At 40.2% G+C, this 16,427-nt stretch overlaps 3 protein-coding genes across 9 annotated transcripts in view; all 3 read right to left on the bottom strand.

The window, feature by feature from the left end:
* The window catches only part of phldb3 (pleckstrin homology-like domain, family B, member 3), a 28,433-nt gene extending 25,906 nt beyond the window's left edge, over positions 1–2,527 (bottom strand). For 2 of the 4 annotated variants that reach the window (XM_026316870.2, XM_026316874.2), the window contains exon 1: positions 2,062–2,524. The gene's annotated coding sequence lies outside the window, so the exon portion shown is untranslated. Of the gene's footprint in view, positions 1–2,061 lie in introns of all 4 variants that reach the window. The other 2 variants (XM_026316871.2, XM_026316872.2) reach the window with 2 other exon arrangements.
* A 3,296-nt stretch (positions 2,528–5,823) lies between these two features.
* On the bottom strand, positions 5,824–9,254 carry LOC113136259 (persulfide dioxygenase ETHE1, mitochondrial-like). Of its 4 annotated transcripts, none has more exons than XM_026316910.2 (7): positions 8,998–9,254; positions 7,950–8,094; positions 7,323–7,471; positions 6,968–7,097; positions 6,682–6,771; positions 6,343–6,459; positions 5,824–6,154 (listed from the first exon to the last, which is right to left on the bottom strand). In XM_026316910.2, exons 1-7 carry the CDS (start codon positions 9,172–9,174, stop codon positions 6,108–6,110), a joined length of 855 nt encoding a protein of 284 aa, XP_026172695.1. In that variant the 5' UTR covers positions 9,175–9,254; the 3' UTR covers positions 5,824–6,107. The 4 variants fall into 4 exon arrangements, with proteins under 4 accessions (XP_026172695.1, XP_026172697.1, XP_026172698.1 ...); XM_026316912.1 differs by having other exon boundaries at positions 8,889–9,132; XM_026316913.1 differs by having other exon boundaries at positions 8,982–9,132.
* A 1,059-nt stretch (positions 9,255–10,313) lies between these two features.
* On the bottom strand, positions 10,314–14,440 carry LOC113136258 (persulfide dioxygenase ETHE1, mitochondrial-like). Its single transcript, XM_026316909.2, has 7 exons — positions 13,779–14,440; positions 12,789–12,933; positions 12,157–12,305; positions 11,850–11,979; positions 11,554–11,643; positions 10,860–10,976; positions 10,314–10,670 (listed from the first exon to the last, which is right to left on the bottom strand). The coding sequence occupies exons 1-7, from the start codon at positions 13,986–13,988 to the stop codon at positions 10,624–10,626; spliced, it is 888 nt and encodes a 295-aa protein (XP_026172694.1). The 5' UTR covers positions 13,989–14,440; the 3' UTR covers positions 10,314–10,623.
* Between the last annotated feature and the right edge of the window lie 1,987 nt (positions 14,441–16,427).

Raw genomic sequence — 16,427 nt, 5'->3', positions numbered from 1 at the left:
TACTAACAACTAAAAAAGCAGCTAAACGTTAGAGGGAAAAACAACTACAGCACTTTAGTAGTATAAACAAGCAGCTAGTCGTATTGGCATTTCTGGGCCCATTCTCCTGTTTCATGGTTTACTTTTTTATTCTCCTGTGGAAAATTGGATGATGAACTAATGTCAGACTGAAATGTTTTGCAGTGACTACAATGGCAACTTCAGTCTTCAGTTGTTCTGGCATCAGTCCCAAATGTCAGACTGCGTTCCAGATCAAGGAGAAATCCAATGATATACCAGTTTCCGCATCACAAGTAGCTGAGCCTGTTTGTCATTTTTAAAGCTGGTACTAATTCTGCAACAATACCTTTAGAAGTAATTGCTTTAAGGGATACAAACTCTCTTTATTTAACACAACAAGCCAAATTTCTAAAATATTAAGTGCTGCTTGAACACAAGCCGCCATACATGCTTTAATAAAATCCAGAACTGTAACAATTATGATTCAAATCAGGAACTGTCTGATCAATAAACAGCCAAGACATTTTACAACAGTTTGCAGTGTTCAGCAGTTTCCTGAACCTTGGCCTCTGGACAAATACCAAAACGCACTGAAGTTTAACAGCCTCAACTGACCAGAATGCAATGCAATGAAATGTTTACAGTTCAGGTTACACTGAAAGGAACTCTGGGAAATGAGGCGATGGAAAGCAAGTACATTAAAATAACGCCAGCAAACTAATAATGGATTAATCAGTCAACAATTAAAAGGCAACAATTTATTATGTGTTTAACAGTAATTCAAGGATTTGTTGGTTTCAGCTTCTCTGACATGAGGATGTGCTGCTTGTCTTTGTTTTAAATTGTTGTAGATTGACAGGTTTTTGCTTTGGAGTGTTTGCCAGCTCAACAAAAACAATGAAGGTGCCACTGTGGGCTGTGGGAAAGTACCACAGTCATTTTGCCCAATCTGTCTGACATTTATCAGACTAGATGTCCTGGTTTTGTGCACAGTGGCTCACAATCACACCGTCATGACTTACTGGAAGTCTGAATCATACTGAACGATCATGAAAGTTATTAGTGAAACCTGTCGAGTGCCTCAGCCCTAGTAAAACACAGAATATCACAAAAGTCAAAAAGTCCACTTGCTCATGCTTTAAGTCACATTTCCACCAACCTGTACACTTAAACAAGACCAATACATTAGAACATGTAATTGATGCAAATGAAAAGTGCATGAATTAAGATACAAGGTGAGAAAATCTCTCAGGGTGTCTCTCAGTATGAAACTGCAGGTATCAGTACAGGTTCAGCTGCACTGGCAGAGATTCCTTTGGCCTGAGTAAATCTCTGGGACTTGTGATGCAAGAAGGAGTGATCCACTAATGACACAGGGCTCAGACACAGATTTGCCCTTTGCTGTTCAAAATAAGGTGTGTGTGTGTGTGTGTCAGAGACAGACTGAATAACTAACAGGCAGAGGTCCCTGGGCAGCAAACCCAAGGCAATCTGTTCCCACAACTCAACTTACACTCCCACCCACTGTTTACTCTATAGGTACAGATGTGGGGGGTGAAAAGGGGGAGATATGCCCGGGTGCAGTAAACAAACAGGGAGATTATGTACAGTGACGTTACTGTCATGGGACAAGGTTTGGGTTAGAAACAGCAGTTTAGCTCAGAGAAAGTTACTGCACATATTTTTGCAGATAAGAGGGAAAAGGGTGGGATGAAACATCAAGTAGGAATCAATGAACCATGAATGTTTCACAATCACAAGCAAAGAATTCACTAAGGTTCAAGTTTTCATAATAGTTTTCATCTGTAAATGCATTCAACAAGAAGTTTTAATTCCTCTTTGTGTAGGTGCAGGAGCCTGAAAAAGTAGATGTGATGTAGTTCAGAGCAGGAGGACTCAACTTTCCCATGTCAGCAAGTTCCACTTACACACTTTCATGTCAGGGCTTCCACATTTTGCCCCGTGAGAAGCTGATTTGACATGTTTTGATTTTTATTTTGAGAAGTATTGACCACTGCTGTCGAAATACGGAATAAAAAACAAACAGACAAACACTCTTACCTGGAAAACGTGCTCCAACCTGGACGATAAACGCCGCGGGTCCTCCAAATCATCACACGGTGGCAAAGCCTCCTGACATGAGCGAGAGGAACCACGAGGAAAACAACAAACTGGAGCGAAACATCACTAAAGAGCTTCCAGTTTCACAGCCGGACTCACGGAGAGTGACTTGGAGCTGCTGTTTGCTGTGAAGCTCCGGTTCACCTGGTTTCATTCAGTCCTGGCAGGAACAGGGACAGACCATTACGAGCTGCTTGTCGGCGTCAACAGGTGAGGCTGAAGTCAAAGCACGAGGGAGGAAAAGGCGACGACGGAGGCGGATACCGACCAGTAAAAGGGTTTGGTGTTGACGGGATAAATAAATGAAAAGATCTTGGGTTTTTAGTCCGGACAGACTTCTCCGCCCCGTTTTCTGTGTGGTTACAGACAACAGTCAGAGTCCTGCACCGAAATGAGATTTCTATTCTGGGACCTGACCGGGCTGACTGCAGAGTCATCCGCAGTACACTGTGAAGTCAAACACTGGGATACTGGAATACTTTTAATGACAAGCTCATTTGAAATATTACAGTGATACAACAGGAGAGTGAATAGATTAGGGTAAAAAAAAAAATTAAGTAATAAATTAATTTATTTATTTTAATAAAACATTTTTAGAAAACTAAAGTTAGTCTTGGGTCCTTACTGTTGATCATCTATCAGCAGAGTAAGAAAGATAGGTGAAAATAACTAAAGAAATGGTGATAAATAATATTTGAATAAATAATATTGTAATACTGCACAGGCACATAGAGCCAAATATAACATGGCCTGGGTCCTTGGGGTCAAGCTGATATGTATAGATCCCTGGACACTACACTTTACTTGTTGAAGTACTGCAGCGTCTCTTTGGATGTATTTTCCTAACATAATAAGGTGATAGATGAACTACCAGTAATAAGAATGAAAAACATACTTACCTCTGTCCTAGTAGCTGCAACAAGAGCACGAGGAGCTGCAGAGAGAGGTCAAACCACCTGAAGGTGCAGTATAGTCAGATTTAGACATTAATTTTTATGGGGAAACTTTGCAAAACTTAACGGCTCTTCAATGTTCAGCTGGTTTGAGAGAGGGGGGTGGGACTGACCTCTCATTCAGAAAATATAGTTTATATCCTTTTTTCTAGCAGTGCGCACAGCTCAGCTATCATACAGTACAAGCAGTCAAAGAGAGATGCCACATGGCCGCTTTGCCACACCAAGCAGGTAAATTTCACCTGGCAAATTCTGATCTCACTGCACCTTGAGAGAAAGTCTAGTCTGACAAACCAATGACCTGCAGAGGTTTTTAGAATTTAAAATCAACTGAACATGTTGTGTGCAAACAGGGGATGCAACTGCAAAAGCAGCTGAGAAATGCCACTATCACAGACGTAGTTGTTGTTCTTGCAACACTAGAAGAATGCAGTGATACTGCAACTCATTCTACATTATATGGTCACTCACTTCCTCCCTAAAAGGAAATCAATACAATAGCAATAGAGTGCCATTTTGTTAATGTGGAATACAACAAAAGTAGGTTATAGGTTATAGTGTGCAAAAATGAACACTAAAACAATCCTAGCAGTGAGACCTGGGTGAGTGAAAATACATGCACATATAAAGTGCTTTAACACTTGCATACCTCAAACACATTGTAAGACCCTAGGGCAGCTTACATTTATCCCAGGAAAGATTAAAATACCGTAGTTTTAGATGCTCACTATAACCATAGTGTACCATAGCACTGTAAACTCCAGTAAACATGATATTTTGAGGGATTTAAGAATAACATAGAGAAAACTTACACTAGTTTGGGATAAAACATTTTCAATATGTATAAGGGCAGTCTGAAGTTCTCCCTGTAGGAGAGTTTTCTTTAAGGCCCTTTAGGCAAAATCTTTTGTCCCCAGTGTTAGTTCTTTATCTCCCTGACTCTTTACTGCTCTTTCTGAATGAGCTGATAGTGTAATAGATTCTTTCCAGTGACATGTGGCCAGTGTGAGAGAGAATGGGCAGCAGGTTCATGGTGGCACAGTTAAAGTGGGTTAAAAGGGAGAGAGAGTGAAAGAGGGCTGGCAGATGGGTGTCACAGACTGGGTGAAAGGACAGCTGGAACCTTCACTTCCCAACAGCAAAACAGGTTGAAGAGAATAAGACCATTTTACACAGAAACAACTGTGCCACTAAAGCAACATATCTTCAGCTTGATGGCAACAATGCTCACAGACACCTCCTGTTTTGAGAAACACACAATCCAAGTTTCTGTCAGCAAAGACACATAGGTGAGGCAGAAGGGCTGTCCAATAATGTTGTCTTAAGTGCTAACAGAGACAGCTGCAACAGATAACAACCTTCAACACATAACCTTTTCTCTTAGACTTTATTCTTAAACCAAATCTTATTTAAAAGGGATGCCCTGAGCTAACCTTTGACAACCAAATACATCAATTTATGGTTTTTGCACATACCAAATACCAGTCTCACCTGTGAACCACAACGCAGGCTGTGTCACTACAGACATGTGACATGTGACCCATTTATTAACATTTCCTCACAGACTTTTCCAATGTTCTCCTAATATGCATAGTAAGTTATGGTGGATTCAAGACTTGTTAAACGTAACAGAATGTAATGCATTACTGTGAAGCATTTTACTTTTCTTAAATTGCTTAAACAATTAATAATGCATTTCTATAATACTGGACACAGGAGGCTGTAAGTATACAGAACAGAGGGTTTCACCCATGAGTATTACTCACTCATATGGGTCAAGTTCTCAGAATGCTGGTTCCTACAATTCCCATACTGCACTCAAAATATGTAGTTTGACCTCCCCCCCTGTTGATAAACAGCCATTCCCTTTCAACTCCACACCACCACTCTGAAACAGGCTTTGTGTTAAAAAATTATAAACTCCAGATAATCCTGATGACAATATAAGACCTTAGAAGGCTCCCTCCACAGTAGACATTATACTGCAGCTTTCAGAAGCAGAATATGATGAGTAAACTGAACTTCATGTGTATAGATAATGGAGTAAAAATCTATGGATGAATAGATTCCATTCAACCCAGGAGAAACACTGCCCCTAAAAAGATCATGATCAGTCCTACGGCTCACTGTCACATGTGCAGGTTTCTCTGGGGGCAGCATGTGGCTCTGTCAGAGGCTGACACTCCCAGAGAAACCTGTCTTACTGGCTGATGGCCTGGTAAACGTCAGCTGAGAGAAACACATACAAGGCATCTGGGAATCTAGAAGCAGGCTTCACTGTATCAGCATGAATATGCATTTTCATGTCTTACCACGATAATAATAAACATTTCAATAGACACTCTTGTCTGTTAGACATATAGAGGGACAGATGACAGTTGAGAGGAGAAACGTATGCATAACATGTTTTTAACTATCACAATGGAAATTTGGCCTCAGTGATTCTGAATGCAAATAGTGTAGTTTCATTTTCCTGCTATGCAAAAAAAGCTCTGGCTGACCGAGGTCTGCGATGCATGTGTGAGTGTGTGTATATGTGTGTGTGTGTTTGGGGGGGTGGGGGGTGGTGTTTGGCTTAAAGGGGTCTGGAATCACTGGAAAGGCCATGTGGAAGAACTCGATTGTTCCAGTTACACATTCATGAATACTAAACCAAACCTTGAATGGAACATTCCTAACGGAGCTTTCCATCATAAATTTCCTTCCCAACACTGCAATTCACAACATCACAGTTGAATCAAGAATAAAGGACACTCACATCTGAATTTTATCAAAATAAAAACAAAATGTAATTGTGATTCTTGTGATCTTGATCAGCCCCAACACCCATCTTTATGATCAGACAGGGACATCCCTATTGAATAAATACGTAGAACTCATGGCATTCCATTAGCACATGTGCTACATTCAAAATGACAACAGCATTTTATATATACATCTTTACATTTACATAAAAAATAAAGCAAATGCCAATGATAATTATTTTGCTATGATGTAGCTGATTGGATTAGAATTCTTTCTCTTCCAGGATATTCAAATGTCCTGTACTCCACAAACCAGATTAGCAGGGACTGAAATATCTGCAAAGGAAAAGGAAAAAGAAAGTGTTTTCAGAAGTACATTGAGGTAACAAGCAAGATCATCTGTATGTAAATCCTGTGTAGTGAAGCATCACAGTCCTGAAATTGTTTTGACACAGGAATTAGAATTATGTTTACTAAGAGAGCATGGGTAGTGTTTGGACAGTAGAAGAAATAGTTTCTGATACCGATTTTTTTAGGTTTAGGGAGATTCAGGTTGTTCATGATGCCCACAAATTCCTCCAGGCTCTTTGTCAAGCGGGGATTGAACTTGCGCTCCTCACCAACTGTTGACACAGTACGACCTGACAAATAGAGAACATGGCATTTTGAGTAGTGGTTAAAAACACTCTTCTAACAATATGTGTCTCATATCAGTATTGTTTTTTACAAGTAGGGAATAATGGCAACAGATTTACAGTGCTAAACCAGGTACTTTAAATCTGTCTATTTGCATTACCAGTTTTCCAACCAGTGACTTTATGAGATAAGACAAAAATATTCCAATGTGTGTGTTTTCAGCCAACCTAAGTAGTCATGTGCTGGGTAGATGAGGCACTCGTCAGGCAGGGTGAAGATCTTCTGATGGATGGACTGGTAGAGAGTCTTAGCACAGCCTGAATTAGAAAAAATATATTACTCAGATATGTCAAATCCAAAAGAGAACCGTTGCAATACTGCCCTCTTGTGTTCATCAAGCACATTTCAGCAATACAAGTTTTTACTTTCTGATAATGTGTAACCAATGAAAATTCCATCAAACTGAGGCATTTGATGTGAGATTGTTCAGGCAACGTAAAAGTGTATGTTTACCCTGCTGAAAATCTGTTCTGCCACAGCCTCTGATGAGCAGAGCGTCCCCAGTAAAAGCCATGCTCTGATCCCCTAATACCAGTGTCACACAACCATCAGTGTGGCCCGGTGTCTCTCTCACTGTTAGATACTAAAAGAAGAGAGGAGACAGATTAACCTGAGGCATTTGATAAGTAAGTGTACATTACCAAACTCAGTGAAAGTCAAATCAAGAAACAAGAGAAAAGCGACTAAGTTAGACTATCTTGCACTTTACATTTTGACTCTGCAGATACATTTAAACCTCTGAATGTCATTTTCTTCAAAATGCCGGTTGTATAGGATACACTTTATGTAACATAATGTATGTCCTTACTTGTTTTCCAAAGGTGATCTTGTCTCCCTCTGACAGGTGGATATCTGCAGATGCACCGCTGCATTTGGAGATAGCACTCTTCAGTCCAACCAGTCTTTTCTTCATCAGCCCAGTGCTTGTGATGTGGTCTGCATGGCAGTGGGTGTTTACTGCGTGGAACAATTTTGTGATGATAGGACTGTTGATTCTAAGCTAATACTAAGAAAAATACTAACATGTTTGTAATATAATATATATATATATATATTATATGTTTTTTTTAATATAACAGTGGAACACATGCCGCTGTACATCAGTTACATTATTTATATGTTACCTTGCATAAAATATTACTTTTAGCCATACTGCCCAAGCCTTTGGTGTCTCTTAACAGGAACAATCCACAATCTATAATGAACATCTGGTAGAATTAATAAATTTCAGAGTCTTGGGAAAAGCACAGTTTCATATAAACACTGAATATAATGTAGTTCTAACTTTTTCCAGGGCTATAATAACATTGCTCTGGCGCGAAGATGAGCAAAATTAGCAGCAAACTCAGAAAAGTCTGCTCAAAGCCATTTTCTGTTACAATATCGCACTAAACTGACCTTGAATCAACCTATGGAGCTATAGGAATATAGCTACCTGCCACTATAAGGTTGAGCCCCAGTTCATGTATGAACTTCAGGTCCCTGTCAATGGTCTCCAGTACAGGATCAATGATGACAGCTTCCTTGGTCTGTGTGTCTGCCAGCAGGTAGGTGTAGGTGCTGCTCTCCAACTCGAACAGCTGAACAGTCAAACAGGTGAGGGCAGATAGACTTATATGGTTCAAATTCTCCAATAAAGGATGGCAACAACTCATCCATGCATCTCTCCCTTGTTGTCTTGTGACAGTGTTTGTGTGTGTTAGATAGGTTATGGTGTGCAGCAGCGCCCCCTCTTGTGTGCTTTGCTTAAATGAAAACTATGCCATTATTTTTGAAAGCGTCCCAACTTTACTATTAGTGTCACAGAACTCTGCAGTTTACGTACAATCAAAGTACTGTCTGCTTAATAAGAAAGACTGAAATAACAATAGACAAAACAATAACGACTGAAGATGAACTTGATCAAGAAGCATTTGAACACATCATCGAGTCGTAATCTCCTCAGTTGAAGGCTGAGTGGGAGTGTAGGTTAGACAGGATGAAGCTCGGATGAAGACCATGTGATATGGTCCAAAGTTGCTGTTGTCAAGGTCAAAGTCAACTTAAAGAGCAAGTATCTTCTGCTGTGATGCTGTTTCACACCGACTCTACGTGCACTGCAGTGTCATTATTACACAGCTGTAACAGCCCAGTGCAAGTTGGCAACGTTACTGCAAAAACACTGAGCAGACTGAGCAAAGGCTGAAGAAACACTAAGATAAACTCTCGTAACGCGCCTTGGCTCGGTGTAAACAAAGTGTAGCTTCATGTCACTCAGCTAACGGCTAACTAGCTCTGCTGTCCTGCGCTTCACATTAGCTACAAGCAAAACTCTTTATTAACCCTCAGGTGTTGCTGCTGATAAAGTGATGACTCTAAATGAAAGTCAACCTACTTGTCTGAAGAGGAGACCTTGGGTCAGCGCCATCCTGAAACAGTAACGTTACCTCCTGCTGGGAGCTCGTATTGGGTCAGTTACGTTACTTACGCCGGGAGAGAAGTACCTGCCACCGGCTACTGTGGAACTCGAGCCCTCGGTGTTTCTTCAGAGGCAGAGCCAGGTGAGCTGATTTCGCCTTGTTAATGAGGACACAGTTGTTCTGTGGTATTTTCCTGGAGATAATTATCACAGGCAGAACAAGTTGAAGTGACGTCTCCTTCGAGTTTACGCCACATACCATCAAACCCTCACAATAAAAGTCAAGACTACAGAGTCCTGCAGACCAACTTCCTCATCAAACTCTTGGGGCGTTGTCATCCGTTACCATGGCTGCGATCAGAGATTTATCACGCATGCCAGCTGTTTACGTGCACGCACATCATCCATGCGCGCTCACGCTGCATACATAACACTGAACCACAACAATGCAGCGTACGTGACTGCTGACATATGTTTGGTCTGAGACACCCCCCAATCAAACCTGTTAATCCTCAGGTGTTGCTGCTGATAAAGTGAAGATGAATGAAAGTCAACCCACTTGTCTGAAGAGGAGACCTTATTTATTTAGACCTCATTTCTAATCCTACATTTCCCACAGTGCAACTCAAAAGTGCCTTTTTTTTAACATTAATTTATTATTTATTAGATTGCAGAAAGCTGGGCAGGAAACAGGAAAGAGAGGAAGACAGAAGGAGAATATGTTGGCAGCTGGGTCCAACCTGCTAATTTCCCAATTTGTGCTCTGCACATGGAGGGCCACTCGGCCTCCCAGTGTGCTCTAAAAGCAGCTTTTGTTTGACCTCCCCTCTCTGGCTGGTAAACACATACTGTATGCCCTTCAAACTCCACACCCCCACTTTGAAACACAGGCTTTGTGCTATAAATTTATAACCTCCACATAATTGTGATGGCACAGTCAGACCTTAGAAAGCTCCCTCCACAGTAGACATTATACTGCAGCTTTCAGAAGCAGAATATGATGAGTAAACTGAACTCCTTGTGTATAGATAATGGAGTAAAAATCTATGGATGAATAGATTCCATTCAACCCAGGAGAAACACTGCCCCTAAAAAGATCATGATCAGTCCTACGGCTCACTGTCACATGTGCAGGTTTCTCTGGGGGCAGCATGTGGCTCTGTCAGAGGCTGACACTCCCAGAGAAACCTGTCTTACTCGCTGATGGCCTGGTAAACATCAGCTGAGAGCAGCAGGTTTTACTGTATCAGCATGAATATGCATTTTCATGTCTTACCACGATAATAATAAACAGTCTTGTCTATTGACAATGGAAATTTGACCTTAATGACTGAACATTCCTGAGTTTTTCTTGTCATAAATTTCCTTTACAACTCTGCAATTCACAATAACACAGCTAAATGAAGAGTAAAAGACACTTTAAATTTAATCAAAATAAAAACATGTAATAGTGGTTTTTCCTAATTGTACAGATTTTTAGCACTCATCTCTAACCCTAAAATAAAACTGATTGCATTCAAGTAACATAGGTGTTATTCTCAAAATGACAACAGCATTTCAAATATACATTTTTACATTTATATGCATACAGACAATAGAGCACTTAATGGTCATCAGTGTTTGGGTAATCCTGCTATACACAGGATGCAAATAGTAATAATTTTGCTATGATGTAGGTGATTAGATTAAAATTCTTCCTTTTTCAAGACATTCAGACTTCATGTACACCACAAACCAGATTAGCAGGGACTGAAATATCTGCAAAGGAAAAGGAAAAAGAAAGTGTTTTCAGAAGTACATATGAGGTAACAAGCAAGATCATCTGTATGTAAATCCTGTGTAGTGAAGCATCACAGTCCTGAAATTGTTTTGACACAGGAAATAGAATTATGTTTACTAAGAGAGCATGGGTAGTGTTTGGACAGTAGAAGAAATAGTTTCTGATACCGATTTTTTTAGGCTTAGGGAGATTCAGGTTGTTCATGATGCCCACAAATTCCTCCAGGCTCTTTGTCAAGCGGGGATTGAACTTGCTCTCCTCACCAACTGTTGACACAGTTTGACCTGGTAGACAGAGGGGTTATAGGAAATAGTGGTTATAGTGATTTTACCAGATGCTAAACCTTACTAATCAATCACAAAAACATCAGCTTTGTAAAGTGCAGCGAAATCATATAGTGCTGGCAGATATGCAAACAATGGATGCAGTGTACATATCGTATATAATAAATCTAGACAGCATATGCACCAATATATATCTCAATACTCACTGATAGTGTAATGTAATTTTAGTGCAAATATGTGTCAAATTGTAGGACTGGCATTTTTTATTCTTGTGCTACTTTATACAACTATGAAATTAACAGCAGACTAAAACTAAGAAGGCTAAAACATCATCACATGTGGCATGTCTGAAAAACCTGACCTGTTCATACTTGTTGACTCATTCATATTTGCACAAACACTTTCACAATAACATGTGTCTCATATCAGTATTGGTATCTATGAGTAGGAAATAATGGCAACAGATTTACAGTTCTACACCAGGTACTTTCAATTAAGTCTATTTGCATTACCAGTTTTCCAACCAGTGACTATTTGATATTACAAAAATATTCCAATGTGTGTGTTTTCAGCCAACCTAAGTAGTCATGTGCTGGGTAGATGAGGCACTCGTCAGGCAGGGTGAAGATCTTCTGATGGACGGACTGGTAGAGAGTCTTAGCACAGCCTGAATTAGAAAAAATATATTACTCAGATAGCAGTTTACAGTCATCATCTCTAAAAGAGAAGCAATGCAATGCTGCCCCTTGTGTTCATCAAACACATTATAACAATACAAGTTTTTTTTTCTACCAATGTGTAACCAATGAAAATTCCATCAAACTGAGGCATTTGAGGTGAGATTGTTCAGGCAACGTAAAAGTGTATGTTTACCCTGCTGAAAATCTGTTCTGCCACAGCCTCTGATGAGCAGAGCGTCCCCAGTAAAAGCCATGCTCTGATCCCCTAATACCAGTGTCACACAACCATCTGTGTGGCCCGGTGTCTCTCTCACTGTTAGATACTAAAAGGAGAGAGGAGACAGATTAACCTGAGGCATTTGATCAAGCAAATTTAACTAAACGGTTGTGTTCAGTGTCTGTTACAGACAAACAGGTGAAATACTAATAGAGATCCAAAAATAAGTAAGTGTACATTACCAAACTCACTACACTTTATGTAACATAATGTATGTCCTTACTTGTTTTCCAAAGGTGATCTTGTCTCCCTCTGACAGGTGGATATCTGCAGATGCACCACTGAATTTGGAGATAGCACTCTTCAGTCCAACCAGTCTTTTCTTCATCAGCCCAGTGCTTGTGATGTGGTCTGCATGGCAGTGGGTGTTTACTTTCAGAAAAAGAAGATAAGGATGGTTTACTATAGGGTTTGGAAATAATTTAACATCATCAGTTGGTAAAATCATTTTGTGATAATAACCATATAATGGTATTGTTTTAGAAAATGCTGTCCAGTCTAACAAAAAACTAGCATACGTTTGTGAACAAGTTTATGTTGTCTTGTAACATTAATTTCAGCCATACTGCACAGATCTTTGGAGTCTTCAGGAATAAATCACAATCTACACTGAACATCTGATAGAACTGATAAAGTTCCAGTGCTATAATAACATTGCTCTGGAGTGAGGATGAGCAAAATTTGTAACAGATCCTGAAAGGTTTGCCCAAAACAATGTACTGCAGTATGACACAGAGTCAACATATTAAAATTACAGTTGATGGGATAATGTGCAATGTGCTAATAGATGTCTTTGACTTGTGTATAAATACATGCAATAAAAGATTGCACAGAATGCTACAAGAATATAGCTACCTGCCACTTTAAGCTTGAGCCCCAGTTGCTGTATGAACTTCAGGTCCCTGTCAATGGTCTCCAGTACAGGATCAATGATGACAGCTTCCTTGGTCTGTGTGTCTGCCAGCAGGTAGGTGTAGGTGCTGCTCTCCAACTCGAACATCTGAACAGTCAAACAGGTGAGGGCACAAAAGCAACTCAGCAATAAATAAGAAAGGATGGCAATGGCTCATGCATGCATCTCTTCCTTGTTTTATGATAGTGCGTGTTTGTGTGCATGAGGCAGCAAACGAGAAAGTGATATGATAAATTATAACGTGGAGTTGCTGAATTGAATTTGCAATTCATTTTGCAACTATGCAAATTGGACACAATTTAAAAATGCATTCTGCAATTCATAATTCAATATGCAAAGCAGCAATTCAATGCTCAGTTTTTATAAAATATTTAAATAGGAACTAAATCAATTGCTTTTCAGGCTGTCTTTTTGTTTTTGTCTCTTTATCCAAATGTGGGCGTGGCCAGCGCCCCACACTTGTTCGAGAAGCATTTGAACACATCGAGTCGTAATCTCCTCAGTTGAAGGCTGAGTGGGAGTGTAGGTTAGACAGGATGAAGCTCGGATGAAGACCATGTGATATGGTCCAAAGTTGCTGTTGTCAAGGTCAAAGTCAACTTAAAGAGCAAGTATCTTCTGCTGTGATGCTGTTTCACACCGACTCTACGTGCACTGCAGTGTCATTATTACACAGCTGTAACAGCCCAGTGCAAGTTGGCAACGTTACTGCAAAAACACTGAGCAGACTGAGCAAAGGCTGAAGAAACACTAAGATAAACTCTCGTAACGCGCCTTGGCTCGGTGTAAACAAAGTGTAGCTTCATGTCACTCAGCTAACGGCTAACTAGCTCTGCTGTCCTGCGCTTCACATTAGCTACAAGCAAAACTCTTTATTAACCCTCAGGTGTTGCTGCTGATAAAGTGATGACTCTAAATGAAAGTCAACCTACTTGTCTGAAGAGGAGACCTTGGGTCAGCGCTGTCCGGGAACAAAACCTCCTGCTGGTCGCTCGTAGCGGGTCAACGTCAGCACTAACGCCGGGAGAGAGGCGCCTTCCATCGGTTACTACGCAACTCGAGCCCTCGGTGTTTGCATTGAAGCGGAGCGCAAAAGCCAGAGCCCGGTGAGCCGGTCTCACCCTGTTTATCACCGAGTACATTGTCGATCCGCGGTGTTTTCCAGGCTGTAATGCCCGATAATTAATACAAATACAAAGAAAACCAGCTCACACGGGTGTAGACACGTAGACGCTTGCGGTTGGGAGCTGGTCTGTATCGAGCTTATGTCAGAGACCGTCAACCCCGAACGATAAAACACGGACTCCAAAGACTAAGTTACCTTTGGACGATCTCTGAGACCATAATGAGTCGCTGACTTTTATACGTGTTTTGTGTCTCTTTCTTAACGAATGAACTGACGGGGGTTGGCCCACTACAGTCTCGCAGATCCACTTCCTCATGAGGCACAGATAGGTCAGATTAGGAGAGTGCACAACAAACACGGGTCAAAGTCACTGCCATGGATGTACCCGAAGTTATTTAACACACCTACGCGCGTTACCGATGGGTTAGGTGCACGAAGAGCATCCATGCGCGCTCATAACGCGCGCACACAGCGTTTGCGAAACAAATGTTTACCAAGCCTACGTGACTTCTGACATGAACTTTATCTGAGAGACACCACCCAAATAAATAGGTCAGTTGAAATATTGCTTCTACAAAGCAATTGATAAAGTCAAGGTGTACAATTAACCCTAGAATGAGGTTGGTTTTATTTCATTATTTTTATGGGATCTATTTTTTTTTATCGTGACAAAAACCTCCACTGCAGGTTATTCCCCTGGAACACAGAAACCAACCAGAGCTGAATTATTTTTAAGTGATTTCCTAAGCAAAATGGACAAGAATGCACTGAAGTAAACAGACCACACTGAATCACACCGATCTATAGCAATAATGACATAAAAGTTATCATGCTGTAAGGAGACCATGCTTATAGGAGACCACACAGTCTTTCACTACTGCATTGAAGTTTTTCTCTTACAAGCTGTTGACAACTGACAAATAGCAGCAAATTTCCAGTTGATTTGTTTTTTTTTTTAATGTAAAGTGCTATTCAAAGAGTGAATTATTGTTAGTTAAACAGGTAAAGCTGTAATGCAGGTTTCCATGACACATAGTATACCTATGAACAGCTTTTCCATTGTGAATAACAGCCAGATAAAAGAAACTTTCTAAACTTATTAATACAATAAAGCTTATAATATTTTCCCAGATGTTTGTGAAAAACTCAACTATGTGTTTGATAAGCTTTACATGTCTGTTTTTGAGTGATGCTCAGACAATAAAAGCAATTAAAATATATCCACTTGTGTTCTGAGGAATTAGGATGGGTATTTTTCTCTATTCAATATAGAAATATAGTGGAGGAACTGTTGATTTTACTTTAGTGGTGCACAAATGCAACAATATTATATGTGACCAGCTCATATTTTATCATTATATTATTGGGATTTTCATTCAATGTTATAGTCAGCAGCAGAAACACACATATACAGGTCAATCATATATTTATTATCACTTCAATCATTCAGGTAAGTGGTCCTGAAGATGTGTCAGTCATGGCTCCTGTGGTTTCTTCTAATTTATATGGTTTGTCCTGATGTAAAAGTAGAAAACAACAGTTTAACAACTGCTGTAGGGGACAGTGAATATGTTTGGGTCTTAAATTGTTATTCAAACACAACAAGATATTTGAACCTTAGACTTTAAAATAATGTGAGGGCATTTTTTGCTAACATCCAACAAATTCTAAATGCCTCCCTGCATTTGTTTGCATTTCAAACCAAACAAATAATTAATTAAGAAAATAGTAATTATTGATAATGAAAATAATAGTTGCAGCCCTAGAATAAAGCTTGACTGATTGTGCTGATAACAGTCTTAAGAAGTAACAGGGACACAGTTGTCACTTTATACTGTACCTCAATGTAGCTTTCAACCCACTGGATCAGTTGGGTTACTCTGCTGTAGACTCCTGGCTTACCGCGCCGCCCACAGCCCTCTCCCCAGCTCACCACCCCTGCCAGCCTCCAGTCCCCACTGGGTGTTTCACAGACCAGGGGTCCCCCACTGTCTCCCTTAAAACATAAACTCAGAAAATCATTTTAGATGACACGCCCAATGTATGCTCATTGGTGACTGAAGTGAAACTGAGTTTTACCTTATTGTCTATTGAAAGATTTTATGCCACTGTATTTATTGATTTACCTGGCAGGAGTCCACCCCTCCATCCATGCTGCCAGCACAAATCATCCGAGGAGTTAGATACGCGCCATAGACACCCGTCTGGGAGCAGACTGATTGAGCTATTACTTTCACCGGAGCCTGCCTTAGCTCATTTAACACAGAGCCTGACAAAAGAAGAGAGAAAAAAATCAGAAAAGAAAGACAGTAGGCAGTAGCACAGTAACTGTGACGCATGTATGAAGCAAATGGAGGTTAATAAAAGGAAAGAATGCAGCCAACAAGAATAACAGTGCAAAGCTTGCAGATGCCAGGTCTTATTTTCACTTTGTGTTGTTATTTATGTGTTGGTG

The sequence above is a fragment of the Mastacembelus armatus genome, chromosome 16, assembly GCF_900324485.2.
Source record: "Mastacembelus armatus chromosome 16, fMasArm1.2, whole genome shotgun sequence".
In the NCBI taxonomy this organism is placed as follows: domain Eukaryota; kingdom Metazoa; phylum Chordata; class Actinopteri; order Synbranchiformes; family Mastacembelidae; genus Mastacembelus; species Mastacembelus armatus.
Note: the sequence above shows the minus strand (reverse complement) of the source record. Positions and strands in the feature narration are given on the sequence as shown.

What these genes read in the sequence shown, in the direction of transcription:
- LOC113136258 (XM_026316909.2), bottom strand. Translation starts at nt 13,988, where the DNA reads ATGTACTCGGTGATAAACAGGGTGAGACCGGCTCACCGGGCTCTGGCT. An exon ending in AAGGTCTCCTCTTCAGACAA is followed by an intron (nt 12,934 to 13,778) that starts GTAGGTTGACTT and finishes TTGACTGTTCAG; the next exon opens with ATGTTCGAGTTGGAGAGCAG. An exon ending in GCTCAAGCTTAAAGTGGCAG is followed by an intron (nt 12,306 to 12,788) that starts GTAGCTATATTC and finishes TTTTTCTGAAAG; the next exon opens with TAAACACCCACTGCCATGCA.
- LOC113136259 (XM_026316910.2), bottom strand. Translation starts at nt 9,174, where the DNA reads ATGGTATGTGGCGTAAACTCGAAGGAGACGTCACTTCAACTTGTTCTG. An exon ending in GCTCAACCTTATAGTGGCAG is followed by an intron (nt 7,472 to 7,949) that starts GTAGCTATATTC and finishes TGTTCCACGCAG; the next exon opens with TAAACACCCACTGCCATGCA. An exon ending in CCCAGCACATGACTACTTAG is followed by an intron (nt 6,460 to 6,681) that starts GTTGGCTGAAAA and finishes TCTATTTGTCAG; the next exon opens with GTCGTACTGTGTCAACAGTT.